This window comes from Lolium rigidum, chromosome 4 (genome assembly GCF_022539505.1).
Source record: "Lolium rigidum isolate FL_2022 chromosome 4, APGP_CSIRO_Lrig_0.1, whole genome shotgun sequence".
Classification (NCBI taxonomy): Eukaryota; Viridiplantae; Streptophyta; class Magnoliopsida; order Poales; family Poaceae; genus Lolium; species Lolium rigidum.
The window spans coordinates 251,761,357-251,778,427 of record NC_061511.1 but is presented as its reverse complement, the minus strand read 5'-3'; the positions used below and the strand labels follow the sequence as shown (position 1 = coordinate 251,778,427).

The 17,071-nt window shown below is 39.5% G+C and overlaps 1 protein-coding gene across 1 annotated transcript; it reads left to right on the top strand.

The window, feature by feature from the left end:
- Positions 1 to 561: 561 nt before the first annotated feature.
- Positions 562 to 1,482, top strand: LOC124707508. Its single transcript, XM_047239166.1, has 2 exons — positions 562 to 964; positions 1,053 to 1,482. Exons 1-2 carry the CDS (start codon positions 643 to 645, stop codon positions 1,094 to 1,096), a joined length of 366 nt encoding a protein of 121 aa, XP_047095122.1. The 5' UTR covers positions 562 to 642; the 3' UTR covers positions 1,097 to 1,482.
- Positions 1,483 to 17,071: the final 15,589 nt, after the last annotated feature.

Below are 17,071 nucleotides of genomic sequence, written 5' to 3'. Positions count from 1 at the left end.
AACTCTTTTATTTTTAGGGAAACAACCAGCTTTATTAAATCATAGAAACAGAGTTACAATCGGCTTCTAGGCTGTGAACTAAAAAGGTCGGAGGCTCAGCATCCCATGAAAGCGACAACTCTTGTAGTCACACAAACTTTGCGCAGCAATGTGCCGCCTGGTTAGCTTCGCGATGGGTAAAAACGAAATTACAAGAAGTGAAGGAAGAACTAACATCAACTATCTCATCTACAATCTAAAGGTATAATTGTTGCAACCCCATGGGGCTCTCACAGCGCACCTAGCTTCTCAGCCGTCGGATCTTCACATTTTAGGCAATCTCGTTCGTTGGCTGTGGCCTCTCCCATTGGTCCTCTCACTAGATAAAGTGATGCAACGGCGCTGTTCTACCCTCCTGCAGCTGCACGCAGGACCCACGTTCGTTTGGGTCCACTCGTCATTGGATTGGGTAAGTTTTTGGGTGGGTCACGTGATAGTGCTAGGTGAGGTGCTAGGTGAGACAGAACCAGCAGGCAAATCCTCCCAATCCGTGTCTTCTCCTCTTTCTCCCCAATCCCCTACTCCACCCGTTCCTCCTCCTCCCACCCCTTGCTCCACCAACCGCCGGCCGCCGGCTGTCTCCCCGCCTTCTCCACCCAGGCTATGACCCCGGCGGCTCGTTCCTCTGCCATCGCGCCCTCTAGCTCCTCTGCCACCAGACCTTCTATCCAAGGCGCTAGGGTTTCAGGTGGAAAGAGGGGTCGGGATTTTCCGGCCGGCCGGGGGCCACGGGGAACCCGTATGGAGATGGAAGCAGCGCTGGATTTGGAGGATCTCCTCCACAGTTTCGTTTCGGCGGGATTTGGCGGCCGACCGGAGGACACGGTGGCCCGTACGGCCACGGTCGGGCGGCGGCCGAGGCTGGGGGCGGAGCTGGAGATGGAGGATCTCATCCACAATGTTCGCGTCGAGCTCAACCGCAAAGGTAAGATCCCGATCTGACCTCCTCGCTGTGTCGAGACCTAAAATCACAAGCTTTCATCTTGCTCATGGTTGTGCTTGTGCTGGTGCAGAAAAGGAGAAGAGCCTGACTACTCTAGGTCATATTAGTGGTTGATTTAGTGATATAAGTTGGCATGTGAGGTCTTGGCATTGACATGGGTAAAGAAAATTATGGATCCTGAATGTTCTCTCTCTGTACAGTCTCTAAAATAGTTTGCTTATGGTGCTATTACGCATGAATTTATTCAGGTGATGCCACTAAAGCCTGAAATCTGTATATTCTTTTGTTTAATAACAATCTGCAACAGTACTTATGCTCCTTATATGTATTTGCACTTTTAAAATCTGTATATTCTTTTCTATATGATGCATTTCTAAACAAATTGTGTTAAACATAGCATGAAATCTTATTTTCAGATCATTGACGATGTAGCTATGAATATATTTTAAACAGTACACCTGCAGTTTCTAAATTGGATTATATTGATATGTGAAGATATTCAGGTATGTGAAGGAGATATGCCCTAGAGGCAATAATAAAAGTAGTTATTATTTATATCTTTATGTTTATGATAAATGTTTATATATCATGCTAGATTTGTATTAACCGAAACATTAGTACATGTGTGATATGTAGACAACAAGAAGTCCCTAGTATGCCTCTTAAACTAGCTTGTTGATTAATGGATGATTAGTTTCATAATCATGAACATTGGATGTTATTAATAACAAGGTTATATCATTATATGAATGATGTAATGGACACACCCAATTAAGCGTAGCATAAGATCTCGTCATTTAGTTATTTGCTATAAGCTTTCGATACATAGTTACCTAGTCCTTGTGACCATGAGATCATATAAATCACTTATACCGGAAAGGTACTTTGATTACACCAAACACCACTGCGTAAATGGGTGGCTATAAAGGTGGGATTAAGTATCCGGAAAGTATGAGTTGAGGCATATGGATCAACAGTGGGATTTGTCCATCCCGATGACGGATAGATATACTCTGGGCCCTCTCGGTGGAATGTCGTCTAATGTCTTGCAAGCATATGAATAAGTTCATAAGAGACCACATACCACGGTACGAGTAAAGAGTACTTGTCAGGAGACGAGGTTGAACAAGGTATAAAGTGATACCGAAGATCAAACCTCGGACAAGTAAAATATCGCGAGACAAAGGGAATTGGTAATATATGTAAATGGTTCATTCGATCACTAAAGTCATCGTTGAATATGTGGGAGCCATTATGGATCTCCAGATCCCGCTATTGGTTATTGGTCGGAGTGAGTACTCAACCATGTCCGCATAGTTCTCGAACCGTAGGGTGACACACTTAAAGTTGGATGTTGAAATGGTAGTACTTGAATTATGGAATGGAGTTCGAATATTTGTTCGGAGTCCCGGATGAGATCCCGGACATCACGAGGAGTTCCGGAATGGTCCGGAGAATAAGATTCATATATAGGATGTCATTTTATGTGAAATAAAATGTCGCGGAAGGTTCTATGGAAGGTTCTAGAAGGTTCTAGAAAAGTCCGGAAGAAACCACCAAGGAAGGTGGAGTCCACAAGGGACTCCACCTCCATGGCCGGCCAGCCCTAGATAGGGTGGAGTCCCAAGTGGACTCCACCATAGGGGGCCGGCCACCCCCACATGGGAGGTGGGAATCCCACCTTTGGGTGGGAGTCCTAGTTGGGCTAGGATTGCCCCTCCTATGGAAGGTTTTGGTTTCGGGTCTTATTCGAAGACTTGGACACCAACACTTGGGTTCCACCTATATAATGAGGGGCATAGGGGAGGGGGCCGGACACACCAAAGCCACCACCTTGGCCGCACCCCTTGGAGGCCGGCCACCCCTCTCCCCAAACCCTAGCCGCCCCACTCCTCCTTCTTCCCCGCACGCTTAGCGAAGCTCCGCCGGGATTCTCCACCGCCACCGACACCACGCCGTCGTGCTCGTCGGATTCAAGAGGAGCTACTACTTCCGCTGCCCGCCGGAACGGGGAGGTGGACGTCGTCTTCATCAACAACCGAACGTGTGACCGAGTACGGAGGTGCTGCCCGTTCGTGGCGCCGGAACCGATCGTGATCAAGATCTTCTACGCGCTTTTGCAAGCGGCAAGTGAACGTCTACCGCAGCAACAAGAGCCTCATCTTGTAGGCTTTGGAATCTCTTCAAGGGTGAGACTCGATACCCCTCGTTGCTACCGTCTTCTAGATTGCATCTTGGCTTGGATTGCGTGTTCGCGGTAGGAAAATTTTTGTTTTCTATGCAACGTCATCCTACAAGTGGTATCGCAGCCGTGTCTATGCATAGATGGTTGCACGAGTAGAACACAATGGTTTTGTGGGCGTTGATGCTCTTGTTATCTTTAGTTGAGTACTTTGCATCTTTATGGCATAGTGGGATGAAGCGGCTCGGACTAACTTTACATGACCGCGTTCATGAGACTTGTTCCTCGTTCGACATGCAACTTGTATTGCATAAGAGGCTTTGCGGGTGTCCGTCTCTCCTACTATAGTGAAGATTCAACTTACTCTTCTATTGACAACACTAGTATCACCGTTGTGGTTCATGTTCGTAGGTAGATTAGATCTTACTCGAAAACCCTAAACCACGTAAAATATGCAAACCAAATTAGAGACGTCTAACTTGTTTTTGCAGGGTTTGGTGATGTGATATGGCCATGATATGATGATGAATATGTATGAGATGATCATTATTGTATTGTGGCAACCGGCAGGAGCCTTATGGTTGTCTTTAATTTTCATGTTGAGTAGTATTTCAAAGTAGTTGTAATAGTTGCTACATGAGGTGAACAACCATGAAGACGGCGCCATGAACCTTGACGCTACGCCGACGATGATGGAGATCATGCCCGTTGATGATGGAGATCATGTCCGTGCATTGGAGATGAAGATCGAAGGCGCAAAGACAAAAGGGCCATATCATATCACATATGAACTCGCATGTGATGTTAATCCTTTTATGCATCTTATTTTGCTTAGATCGCGACGGTAGCATTATAAGATGATCCCTCACATTAATATCAAGATAATAAAGTGTTCTTCCCTCGTATGCACCGTTGCATTGTTCGTAGTTTTGAAGCATCTCGTGATGATCGGGTGTGATAAACTCAACATACAACGGGTGTAAGCCATGTTGCACACGCGGAATACTTGGGTTTGCTTGACGAGCCTAGCATGTACAGACATGGCCTCGGGACAACGGAAACCGAAAGGTTGAACACGAGTCATATGGATGATATGATCAACATGTTGATGTTCACCATTGAAGCTACATCATCTCACGTGATGATCGGTTTTGGTGTAGTGGATTTGGATCGTGTACCACTTAACAACTATGAGGGATGTTGTATTAAGTGGGAGTTCATTAGTAATTAGATTAAAACATGAACTAATTATCATAAACTTAGTCCGAGTAGTATTTTGAATTAATTTTGTAGTATTGGCATCCGTTTACTACTATGCGCTAGTCTTGTTATTGAGATAGAAATATCGTTAAAATCTGACAAGAAACTTTACGGATTGGTACCGTATTGTTAAAGAATCAAGAATTGATTAAGTCCTATTACAAATTTTTAGTAAACCTCACATTGTTGATTCAAAGAGCTATGGTTTCAATTAGTACCTAAAGTTATCTTGTCTCCGTAAAACTTGAAGTTCAAATTTGTTTGAAAAGTAAGGAGCTGAAAATTTAGTTTTCAGAAATAATCAAGGTATGAGATATATGTGATATCTAAGACCTTATTGCAAGATGATAGAATATAATTTGGTGAGACTACATAAACTCATAAGTTTTATGGGAATGTATGAAGGTTGAAGACGCCAGGCGTCACAATCCTCCAACTATTGGGGCACTAATGATATTCGCATATCCATGAAGTTACCACCCTTAGTATGCACCGTTGCTAAGACTCGTCGTTTCGAAGCATCACGTGATGATCGGGTGTTATAGATTCTACGTGTGCTTACAACGGGTGCAAGCCAGATTTGCACATGCGAATACTAAGGTTAAACTTTATGAGCCTAGCATGTACAGACATGGTCTCAAAAAGTTGTCATAAATTGATGGATAAAATTATGAGTGAAATTGTTCATCATATTACAAAGTTACTAATAAGTGAAATCTAGAACACTTGTCATATGATGATCAACTTCAAAGTAAGAACCTCAAGGTTATTGGTATTTGACCAACAAACCTAGAAGTTATTGATGTTGAAGTGTTTTTCTGAATAATGAGGAAAACTAAAAGAGAAACTGCAAAAGGTATTCTGGCAAAAAGATAAGAAAAGACTAGAAAGTCTAGCTCAGGTGTATATAAATGATATACATGTTATGGTTGTATTCCTAGTTAAGTCACACTAAGAAATTCTTGGGTATTAGTACTATATTGGTTGGTATGAAGTGTCATACAAAACAACGCAATACAAGAATACAATGGCCTAAGTGATCGACAAGGAATATGATAGGAATGCACGACTCGGAACAAAATAAAGTGTTATTATGTTCGTCGTTAGCATTCTATCTAGCCCTTAGAATTTATAATAAAGAACTTAATAATTGTTATTTTGCTCGGTCAAATGAAAACAATGAGTTGTTCAAATTATGACATTACTCCATATACGATGGATAAGTTATTATAAATCTTAATGGTGAAACACACATACATAACACCGACGCTAAAATGCCATAAGGCAAATGATTTGAATTCCACTTATTTGTGGAACCGCCATTTAGGTCATGTTAGAAAGGAACGCATGAAGGAACTCCATGCAAATGGATTTTTGGAGTCATTTGATTTTTGAATCATTTGGCGCTTGCAAATCTTTTCTAAAGAGAATGATTAAAATACCGTTCATAGGCCAAAAGTTGAACGGGCAACTAACTTAGTGGAAAAATACATGATGATGTATGTGGTTCACTCGGGCATAGTTGTGTGCGGGAGATTCTTCTACTTCATGAAAACTTTCAACAATGAATTGAGTATATATATGTGGATATATTCAATAAGGAAGAAGTTTGAAACATTTGAATGGATTCAAATAAATTTCAGCATGAAGTAGAAACCATCGTAATAGAAAAGTCAAATATCTATGATTGGATCATAGTGGAAATATTTGAATTACTAGTTTTAGCGAACATCTAAGAGAGTTATGAAATTGTTCTACAACTCACATTTCTTGGAGTATCATAGTGATGATGAAGTATCCGAGAGATGTATCCAAACCTAGTTGGGTCAATGATGAGATAAAATATTAATGCCATTATATTTTTGTGGATTATGCTTTAGTGACTACCGCTTTTACACTGAATAGAGCATCATCATGATCCGTTGAATTGACACCATACAAGTTATGGCATGGGTATAAACCCTAATAGTCAACCAAAATCGGATGAATGTCTTTGTTGGTTATCCCAGAGATTTAATTGGGAATTCTTCCCACGAGACAAAAACAAAAGTGTTTGTCAATGTTTCTTATTTCCGAGAAATTGTTTCGAGTGAAGTATTTGAGTGGGAGGACAATATAATTTTATAAGGTTTATGAACCCGAGCATAATGATCGAGTAGCGCAAGCATCGGAATTGGTTTCGAAGCGACCACGACTGATCATGGCTCTCATGACTACAAAGTGTTTTAGCCATGGAGATCGAAGTACATATTGAACCTTGTAGGTATGGTTTACTTTGTGATCAAATAAATGATTTGTGGACAAAGGATTGTTTTTGAACAATGATAAACCAACTACAAAACAAAGAAGTTATGATGGGGCTCGACTCCGTTAAAATGGCCATGCGCCATGAAATCCATAATAGATGAATACTTTTTGAAAGTAAATGGATCTATAGACTTGGATGAAATATCCTTAAAGAAGCGCGACTTGTCGAAAAATTGTTTACGACAAAGTTCAAAGAGTTGAATACGATAAGATTAGATCTTCCGTAGCAATGCTTATAGTCAATGTGGATTATTCTAGTAATCACTACATATTTCTTTTATGAGATATGCTAGTAGGATGGCAACCAAGAGTTTTGCTGGTCCGTGGAATACTAGATAGGTATACAAGCTTCAATTGGATGAAGTAAGTATCACGGAGTTGGAATCTTCACCAGATGAAATAGTCAAAGAGTTTTTGATTTCATCAGAGACGATGAAGAGGCTTGCATTTGCAAGAAATTAAGTGGGAGCGCTAAGACACATTTATAATACTTTATGTAGGTGACATATAGTTGGTTATAAATGATGTAATTATATACTTGATTAAAAAGGTTTCATTGAGAATTAATTTCAATGAAAGGATATGGACTAAAACATATTTAGTGTCAAGATCTATGAAGATAGATTGAAACACATAATAAGTTTAAGTCAAAGTACATAGAATGGATATTGAAGTAGTTCAATATAGAAATATTAAGAAGATGTTCTTGTCATGTGAAGTTTTTAACAAGACTTGAGTGTGTCTGACACTCAATGAGTAAAAACACATGAGTGATTTTAGATCACGAATAATATGTACAAAATCAGATATCTTGTGCTCTAAAATGTTATGAGCATATAACAGAATGATTCATGAGATGATCATTGGATGACAGTAAGAGTATCCTTGAGTACTTTAGAAGAACCAAGGATATATATATATATATTTTTATATGGAGAAATGACAAACAAATCGCTGTAAGGTGATTACACCGATATTTGTTTTGTCACATATAAAAATAAAATTTCAATCTCAAATTAGACTAAGTGTTGTTTTTTAAAAGGTAGCACAATGAGCTAGAAGTTGTCTATGCTAGATTTAGAAGAGTACTAAATATTGTGACGGATTGTACAAAAGAAGGCAAAATATGTCATTGTTTTGACAATGACAAAGGATGTTCAAGTCAAGAAATTCTTTGAGAACTTGGTGTAGTTCCAATAGTGTCAGAACTTTGAAGCTATATTGTGTGTGACAATATTAGTGACATATTTCAGACCACGGAATTAAGGTTCCACCGTAAGACCAAACATATTTAATGCCGACTCATTTGGAAATGAGTGATGCGTTGAGACGCAAATGAATTACAAAATACATACGTTTCGAGCGTGTCAGACCCGTTGACTAAAGCCTCTCCCGTGAGCAAAACATGATAAAGCACCAGAAGGCCAAGGTGTTATATCTTTACAAATGTAAACTAGATTATTGACTCTAGTGCAAGTGGGAGACTGAAGGAGATATGCCCTAGAGACAATAATAAAAGTAGTTATTATTTATATCTTTATGTTTATGATAAATGTTTATATATCATGCTAGATTTGTATTAACCGAAACATTAGTACATGTGTGATATGTAGACAACAAGAAGTCCCTAGTATGCCTCTTAAACTAGCTTGTTGATTAATGGATGATTAGTTTCATAATCATGAACATTGGATGTTATTAATAACAAGGTTATATCATTATATGAATGATGTAATGGACACACCCAATTAAGCGTAGCATAAGATCTCGTCATTTAGTTATTTGCTATAAGCTTTCGATACATAGTTACCTAGTCCTTGTGACCATGAGATCATATAAATCACTTATACCGGAAAGGTACTTTGATTACACCAAACACCACTGCGTAAATGGGTGGCTATAAAGGTGGGATTAAGTATCCGGAAAGTATGAGTTGAGGCATATGGATCAACAGTGGGATTTGTCCATCCCGATGACGGATAGATATACTCCGGGCCCTCTCGGTGGAATGTCGTCTAATGTCTTGCAAGCATATGAATAAGTTCATAAGAGACCACATACCACGGTACGAGTAAAGAGTACTTGTCGTGAGACGAGGTTGAACAAGGTATAAAGTGATACCGAAGATCAAACCTCGGACAAGTAAAATATCGCGAGACAAAGGGAATTGGTAATATATGTAAATGGTTCATTCGATCACTAAAGTCATCGTTGAATATGTGGGAGCCATTATGGATCTCCAGATCCCGCTATTGGTTATTGGTCGGAGTGAGTACTCAACCATGTCCGCATAGTTCTCGAACCGTAGGGTGACACACTTAAAGTTGGATGTTGAAATGGTAGTACTTGAATTATGGAATGGAGTTCGAATATTTGTTCGGAGTCCCGGATGAGATCCCGGACATCACGAGGAGTTCCGAAATGGTCCGGAGAATAAGATTCATATATAGGATGTCATTTTATGTGAAATAAAGTGTCGCGGAAGGTTCTATGGAAGGTTCTAGAAGGTTCTAGAAAAGTCCGGAAGAAACCACCAAGGAAGGTGGAGTCCACAAGGGACTCCACCTCCATGGCCGGCCAGCCCTAGATAGGGTGGAGTCCCAAGTGGACTCCACCATAGGGGGCCGGCCACCCCCCACATGGGAGGTGGGAATCCCACCTTTGGGTGGGAGTCCTAGTTGGGCTAGGATTGCCCCCTCCTATGGAAGGTTTTGGTTTCGGGTCTTATTCGAAGACTTGGACACCAACACTTGGGTTCCACCTATATAATGAGGGGCATAGGGAGGGGCCGGACACACCAAAGCCACCACCTTGGCCGCACCCCTTGGAGGCCGGCCACCCCCTCTCCCCAAACCCTAGCCGCCCCACTCCTCCTTCTTCCCCGCACGCTTAGCGAAGCTCCGCCGGGATTCTCCACCGCCACCGACACCACGCCGTCGTGCCGTCGATTCAAGAGGAGCTACTACTTCCGCTGCCCGCTGGAACGGGGAGGTGGACGTCGTCTTCATCAACAACCGAACGTGTGACCGAGTACGGAGGTGCTGCCCGTTCGTGGCGCCGGAACCGATCGTGATCAAGATCTTCTACGCGCTTTTGCAAGCGGCAAGTGAACGTCTACCGCAGCAACAAGAGCCTCATCTTGTAGGCTTTGGAATCTCTTCAAGGGTGAGACTCGATACCCCCTCGTTGCTACCGTCTTCTAGATTGCATCTTGGCTTGGATTGCGTGTTCGCGGTAGGAAAATTTTTGTTTTCTATGCAACGTCATCCTACAGTATGACCTTCCAATTTATCTTATAATACTATCAAGTTAGTACCCAACTTCTTCAGTTCTTAATATACTGTATATATTGTATTTAAAGCCTTTGTACGTGCTAACAATAATTGTACAGTTCTGGCCCTTTCTTAGTGGTGTACCTTCCTTTTCATTTTGCAGATACGAAGGGTGCTCAATTGCTCAACTTAGCAATATGAATTCTATTTTTAATTCAGGTTAATGTTCTCTTTCAAAGCTTTGGCGTTTGACAACAAAATGAATTTATAGTTTGATGACTAATCCACTAGAATCATTCGCAAAAAAAAAGACTAATCCACTAGAAGAGATATTCAGATTGGCTTGGTAATAATGGAGAGTTGGTCTTTGTTATATCATCTAGCTGCAACTTGACTCTGTTCTTGTGTATCTTGGTACATCAACTCTTCATACGATTGTGCATGTCTGGTCTGTACAAATTTGGGTGCCGTCGTTGGACTGAAGCTCTGTTTCAGTGATATTTTGGTTTAGTAACTGTGGTACAATTTTCTACTCACAAATGTAATCCGGTGGTTTGTTGTTATCTATAGGTTTAGGCAATGGAAGCAAATCACACTTTAGATGTCCTTGATTTTATTTGCTCATGACTGAACCTGGATATCTTTTCCAGGAAAATCATGTGTCATTTACTTCTTGGGCCAGTGTTGTTTCAGTTCAGTATGAGCTATTCTTGTGTGATTCATGGCAGAGACGATAGTGGAGGATATTCTACAATTCCAGTATGAGCTATTCTTGGAGTGGTAAGGAATTGTGTGATTCATGGCAGAGGACATCGGATGATATTCTACATTTGTTATAATTTTAACATATTCAAGGATGAGCATCTGGGTAAATTGTTCTTGAGCTACTTCCTTGTACTAAGAAAGAAAAGTGATTTTGTTCTCTTCATTACTTTTTTAGTCTCTTGTAATATTTATGAAATTCTTGTCACCCCTCCAAATTAATCCATGTTGTATATGCATAGTACAGTGGCAGGTTTACTTGTCAATGAGTTCAATGTGTTGAGTAATTCTCTGGTATCCACTGTAAGCTGTGAGGTCTACTTTCTTTCCAATGTATATACCGTCCATGTTGATCCTGATAAGAAGTCTCTTCTTGCAGATTAGCTTCGCCTTGTCGGCAGCTTCACTTTGTCGCGTTGGGGATTTCTTGGACGAACTCCCATTTGTGAGATTTCTTCTAAAGGTTCTGACCGGAGGCCGACTGACTACTGGAAGAGCAGCAACTCTGCATCGCATTATCAGTATCTTGCCTGCTGCCACCACTGTTACAATCAAAGGCACCTATGATAGTTATTAGAATAATAGTTTCAAAGTGTAATTGGTTTGGCTTCCTTGATTGGTCTGCTAAGTGCTAACTGCTAAGGTAATATCTCAAACTAATTGATAATAATTATACTACAAAGTCTGGGTACCTCTTGTGGTAGCAACAATGCATACTATTCAGAATATCTCAGTTTATATATTATTATTTACCTTTCCTTTTGAAAAAAACGATGACGAAGGTTGGTGGTGTCCATTGAATTCTATGTTTTGAATTGGATCATTCACAGATATCTAAAGTTCATAGTTGATAACAATGTCCTACAGAATCTGGATAAAGAATAGCTGGAAGTAATACAGGTGTAATTTAAATATAAGCGCCTATATTGTCTGGGGGTGAAGAATCTGGATAAAGAATAGCTACATTGCTGCTCTTTAGTTTTTAGTTTCCCATCTGCATGTAAATGATACTAATTTTCAGGCTTCGATGATTATCGAATAGTGTTTACAAAGTTTCTTAATTCTTGCTATAAGATTACCAGATGAGGTGATAGATTTGGACAACGCTAATGGTTGCTATTTCTTGCCTAACCTTAGATTACATTTTATGTAAGGTTGCTCTTATTTCAGCTCATGAATACGTGTTATCATGGATTTATAATATATCACATTATCATCAAGAGAAAAAAACTTAATGGTCTGTATATGCACTTGTTATGCTCACATTCAGTTCATAGGCATCATTTTCTTCATTATCTTTCCCATGTATTCATTTTCTAGCATTTTTTTTGGGATTTGAGAGCAAGTTTACCATCTGAAACTAACTTCAAGATATAGGTTTTCTTCTTATATTTCCTATTTATTCTGGATGCATAGGGAGTTGATATCTTAAATTGAATTTCCATCATGGGAATAAGAAAATAGCTTTCAGACTTCACATAAGGAGACTAACTACTGCTATATACGTTGGTTCTTTTTTATTTTATAGTACACAGTAGTATTGCTATATAATAATATCAACTACAGAAGTTACTCCATTACCCATGCAGATTTCATAGCTGCACCTAAACTATCTTTTTCAAAATTCAGGCTTTGCCACAAATCGCTCCAGGTTTGCATATTTTATCACTAGCTTAATCATTTGGTCTGGTGCTTGGAAATTATACTCGAATTTAAGCCCATAAGTACTTGCACTTTTTAGTGTATAATATTTGCCATGTCTATTTGGATTTTAGTGTGTTGCCACTTGCAAAGTTGAGCTAGGCTAGACAGGTTGCCTATACATCTCACAATGTTTTGAAAGGTATTTTCTGATAAACAAATGAAGTGGCCTGGCACTGCCCATGTATTACTATTAAGACCACAATTTCAGATGTACTCGAACACTTTGTTGTGGCATAAGATGCATATGCATTTACATTCAGTTATTTCACAGAACATTCTGCATAGAAATTGTTCCACTTAGTTATACTTTTTCCAATCTTTATTAATAGATAAGTCATTCCCTGCCTGTAGTGGAAACCATGAGAAGGGAAAGCCCACCAAGGAATTATTCGTGTCACAATAAAATTGCAGCCCAGTGCTCATTCCCCGCCTGTAGAGGAAAGCATGAGAAGGAAAAGGCTACCAAGAAATTATTCTCCTGCAGAACATTGCCAGGTCAAATTCTAAGATGTACTTCAATCGAATAAGAGAATTTTCCGATAGCATACACTGACTCCGAATTCTTCTTCGTGCGGTAAACACCATAATTCCATACTCAACAACGAGTCATGCTGAGCCTAGGTCAAGCTGTGAGACACTGCATTTTTTTCTTTTGTCTTTTGTTCCTTATCTATCTTATGATCATCTGAATCTGCCAAATGCTTCTAGAATATAGCTCTCCTATAAAATGCTTTTTTAGTGGTGCTTCATATATGTTTCACCCTGCTAGAGGTATGTCTGCTAAGAATCATACTTAGTTTTATTTATTTGCAAAATTCGAGTTCACAAGGTGAACATATTTACAGGTCCAGCTAATTCTCCAATCGCATTGTTCATATATTATAGACCCTTATTTAGTCAGCTATACTAATCCCCATTTTTATCCTTTTCTTCAGTTCCTATATATGGTGTAGATATGCCTGAATGTTTGATAATCTTCGTGCTCCTAGCAGTAGCCACTTTTTGTTGTGTAATTTGGTCACATGAGAGCCTAGCTGTATTTGTCGCATCCTTTGGTAACCCATTTCCTTCCTGGCTCCGCCTCTTTTTCTCTTCTACCTAGAATCCTCATAGGACATTGAATTTCTGATTTATATATCTGTCATTGTGTATATGTCTCCACTGGATCCAATCAATTTTGTTAGGTGTTGGTTCTGTCATGTCGGTGCAAATGAAGGTGGTGAAATTGAGCTGGTCTTATTTGATAGGATGGGCAAGCGGATTATTTTTTGGCCAGTATAGTTGTCATTTTGGCCAGCATTTTCGTGCATTAGTCCCAATAGTTATATTGTAGCTCCTTTTTGCATCCAAATTGCGCTATTTGTTTCATAGGAAACCTACAAAGTTTAGACTTATCATCAGAATCCAATAGCTTCTATATGAGAATGTTGTTGTGGAGCTCACATGGTATGCTTTCGCCTTTTCCATTAATATCGATTGTATTTACTTGTGCAACAGGTTGGTGAAGGACAACCTTGCCAGCCACTCATTTTCATGGATGAATCATTCATATAGGAGGCATTGCTCAATTTATTGCTAAGTTCCAGTGCGAGAACTGAACCAAGGTTGAAGTATATATCTGCTACACTATAGGCACCAGAAAAAGCAAAACAACTAGGAGAAGTATACATAAGTAGAAATAGAAGGTGATCCAATTTGGCTTGCTAGGGGCCGGTCTTTGAAATCTTTAGATTAAAAGCTATAATGTTTTGCAAATTTATCCAATACAAATATACAGTTAGGCTATATGTTTTCGTATTTTCAGAAATTGGCTTCTAACTTAAGTGGCAATTATATTTAAATATTCATGCTGAAGGATTAGGCATCCTACTCACTGCCCGATTAATGAATTGGTACTATCTTAAATACAAAATTACAAGTATCTTTATGTTGGATAGTTGTTCTGACAAGAGATGCTTGTGGAGGAATATAGGGGTGATTGGCATACTGACACAAGAAGCCTAGAACAATGGCTCGAAAATCGGGTATGTTCTCTCTTATGTTAATATGGTTGGCACAAGTTGAATGTCAGCACTAGACATTTATTTTTTCTGATATAATTTGTACGCACAGTTTTCTTGGTATAGGCGATGGAAGTGTACAAAAGTGCTAAAATCATGATTGATGGTCTACTTGAGTGAAGATAAAAGACTAAAAGGTCTTGATATACATGCTACAATCAAGCCATCAGTAGATCCATAGGAAGGTGTGCACTTGAAATTTGTCATGACTTACTTCTAGGTAGGGCTTCTCTCATGTGTCCTGGTGCCTGCCGGTTGTTTTGCTTCTCTACCGGTTCCTACCAGCAGAACTTCCCTTCTTTCACTTTTTATTAGGTGTTCCCTGCGGCCACTGCCTCGCCCGTGCTCCGGTAATTTTCGCAACCCAATAGCTGCCTAGAACACAAATTAGTAAGTTAGCTAACATTCTATGCAAGCTTTGCGAAAAAGAAAAGTACAAATTTGTTAAAAAAATCCTTACTATTTTGTAGAATAAAGATGTATAGTTTTGCAGAATCAAACATACCCAACTTTTTCCGCATCCTCAGTAACTTAGATGTATAATCAAGAAACAGTTTTTTTGAACGATTTCTTGAATTGAACTTACTTTCAGTCATAGCTTAAGCTATCTTAAGGGTACAATAACAAGAAATCATTACGTAAACAGGTTATAGACACTATTATGTTCTGTTACTATCTTTGAATCTTGAAACCAATATTTATGTTTTCCCGCATTTTTGCTTTCAACAACGATTTGTTATATTATCACGAAGTTTGGTTGTTTATTTCAGAATAACTGATTGACATGCAGAATCTGGTGAAGAAAAAGTGGAATTTTACAGAAAACTCTGAAGAAGAAAAAAAAAAGCTAGCTTGTTTCTTTAAATTAATTCCTTTGCATTGTTGCCTGCTTCATCATGTTGGAGTGATTTTTCTCAGGTCTCATCATCTCAACAAATCACATGCAGAAGAGAGAAGAAACTCGGCACAATTAGAGGGAGATAGGTACAAGTCAAGAAAAAACCTTGTTTTGTTGTAAAAAAAGGAGAGGCAGCACATCAAGAGTGGAACTGTGGCAATGATCCCTTGGATTCGTCGAGCAGCCCACATGACAGGCAATGTCGGCTGCCGTCCTCAAGAATACCGCGGTGGCACATCTAGCTCTGGTTCCGGAGGTTCATTGCCGCCCCGCGGATGTTCATCCCCCCTTCGCCCGAGCAGCGGTGGCAGGATGCACCCTCAGCATTTTCTGGTTCGTGGCTCTCCGAGATGCGTGACTGCTTTCCCCAATAAATGGTTGCAGGTCGGACAAGGCTCACAGAGTAAGCTGTGTATGCATGCTACGCGAGCTGGGTAGAAGGACATGCTAGATGTGATGAATCGGTGGTGCAGGCTATGGGGAGCATTGTAGTGTACTCGATCTGTTTCAATTATACTCGATCTGCTTCAATTGGGGAAATGTGGTGGCAATTAGTGTCACGGGAGAGAGAAAAAGCTAGAAGGGGATCTGACATAATGCCTATGACTGTTCGGTGTGGGGGTGTTGCTTCGCGCACTCCCATGTGGGAGTATGAGGAATAAGCGGTCAGGGCTGTGTCCTATCACTTCTGTGTAAATTGTGTGTATGTTATTACCACATTATACATACTCCCTCCGTCCATAAATAGATGTCTTATATTTGTCTAAATTTGGATGTATCTATACACTAAATAGTGTCTATATACATCCAAAATTTGATAAGTCTAAGACATCTATTTATGGACAGAGGTAGTACATTATATTAAGGCTTAAGGATTATACACACACTATCTTTTTTTATTGATCTGCTCATACCACTTTTATTGATTGCCTCATACCTTCTTTTATAATCGCCGTATGGTCATCCTAGGGTACACTCTGTTATCTGTTACGTACCCCTTTTATTCACAAAAAGATATTACGACTTTATTTATTGATCACCTCACCTCTTTTATTTGGGAAGAAAATATTACTACATTCTCTTTTTAATCACTTCATGATCACTATATGGGCGTACTCCACTATTCGTCTCATTCTATTGATCGTATCATATCTTTTTTTGTTGATTGTAATGTAACTATATACACCAAGAAGTAAACACCACTAGCGTTATGTTGTATCACGTTGTTTTTTCTTCCGTTTGATGTATGAAACACAAAACATAATTACACCATAATTGCAAACTTAGACTACTAATATGTAATATGTTTCCCTTTATTTTCCAAGGCTGTCTCTTTGTTGGCTCCATATCACGAGTAAGTGTCATGGTGGTTGATATAAGGGTTTTTTGTGGACTATTTAACAATACGAAAGAAGGGGGCTCCTTGGCAAGCCGCAACTTAAAATTTAAGCATCTGCTTAATTAGTTGCTACATTATTTGTGTTCACCATAAATTCTATCACTGCGAAGCTGAAAGTACATTACTACGATTAACATGAGTAAGTCTTCTACTTATTATTTATATATCGATACCTAACATAGTATTTTATCATCCATTTACCTATACAAAAGACAACAAACAAGTTGCGTCCCAAAATCTAAGAA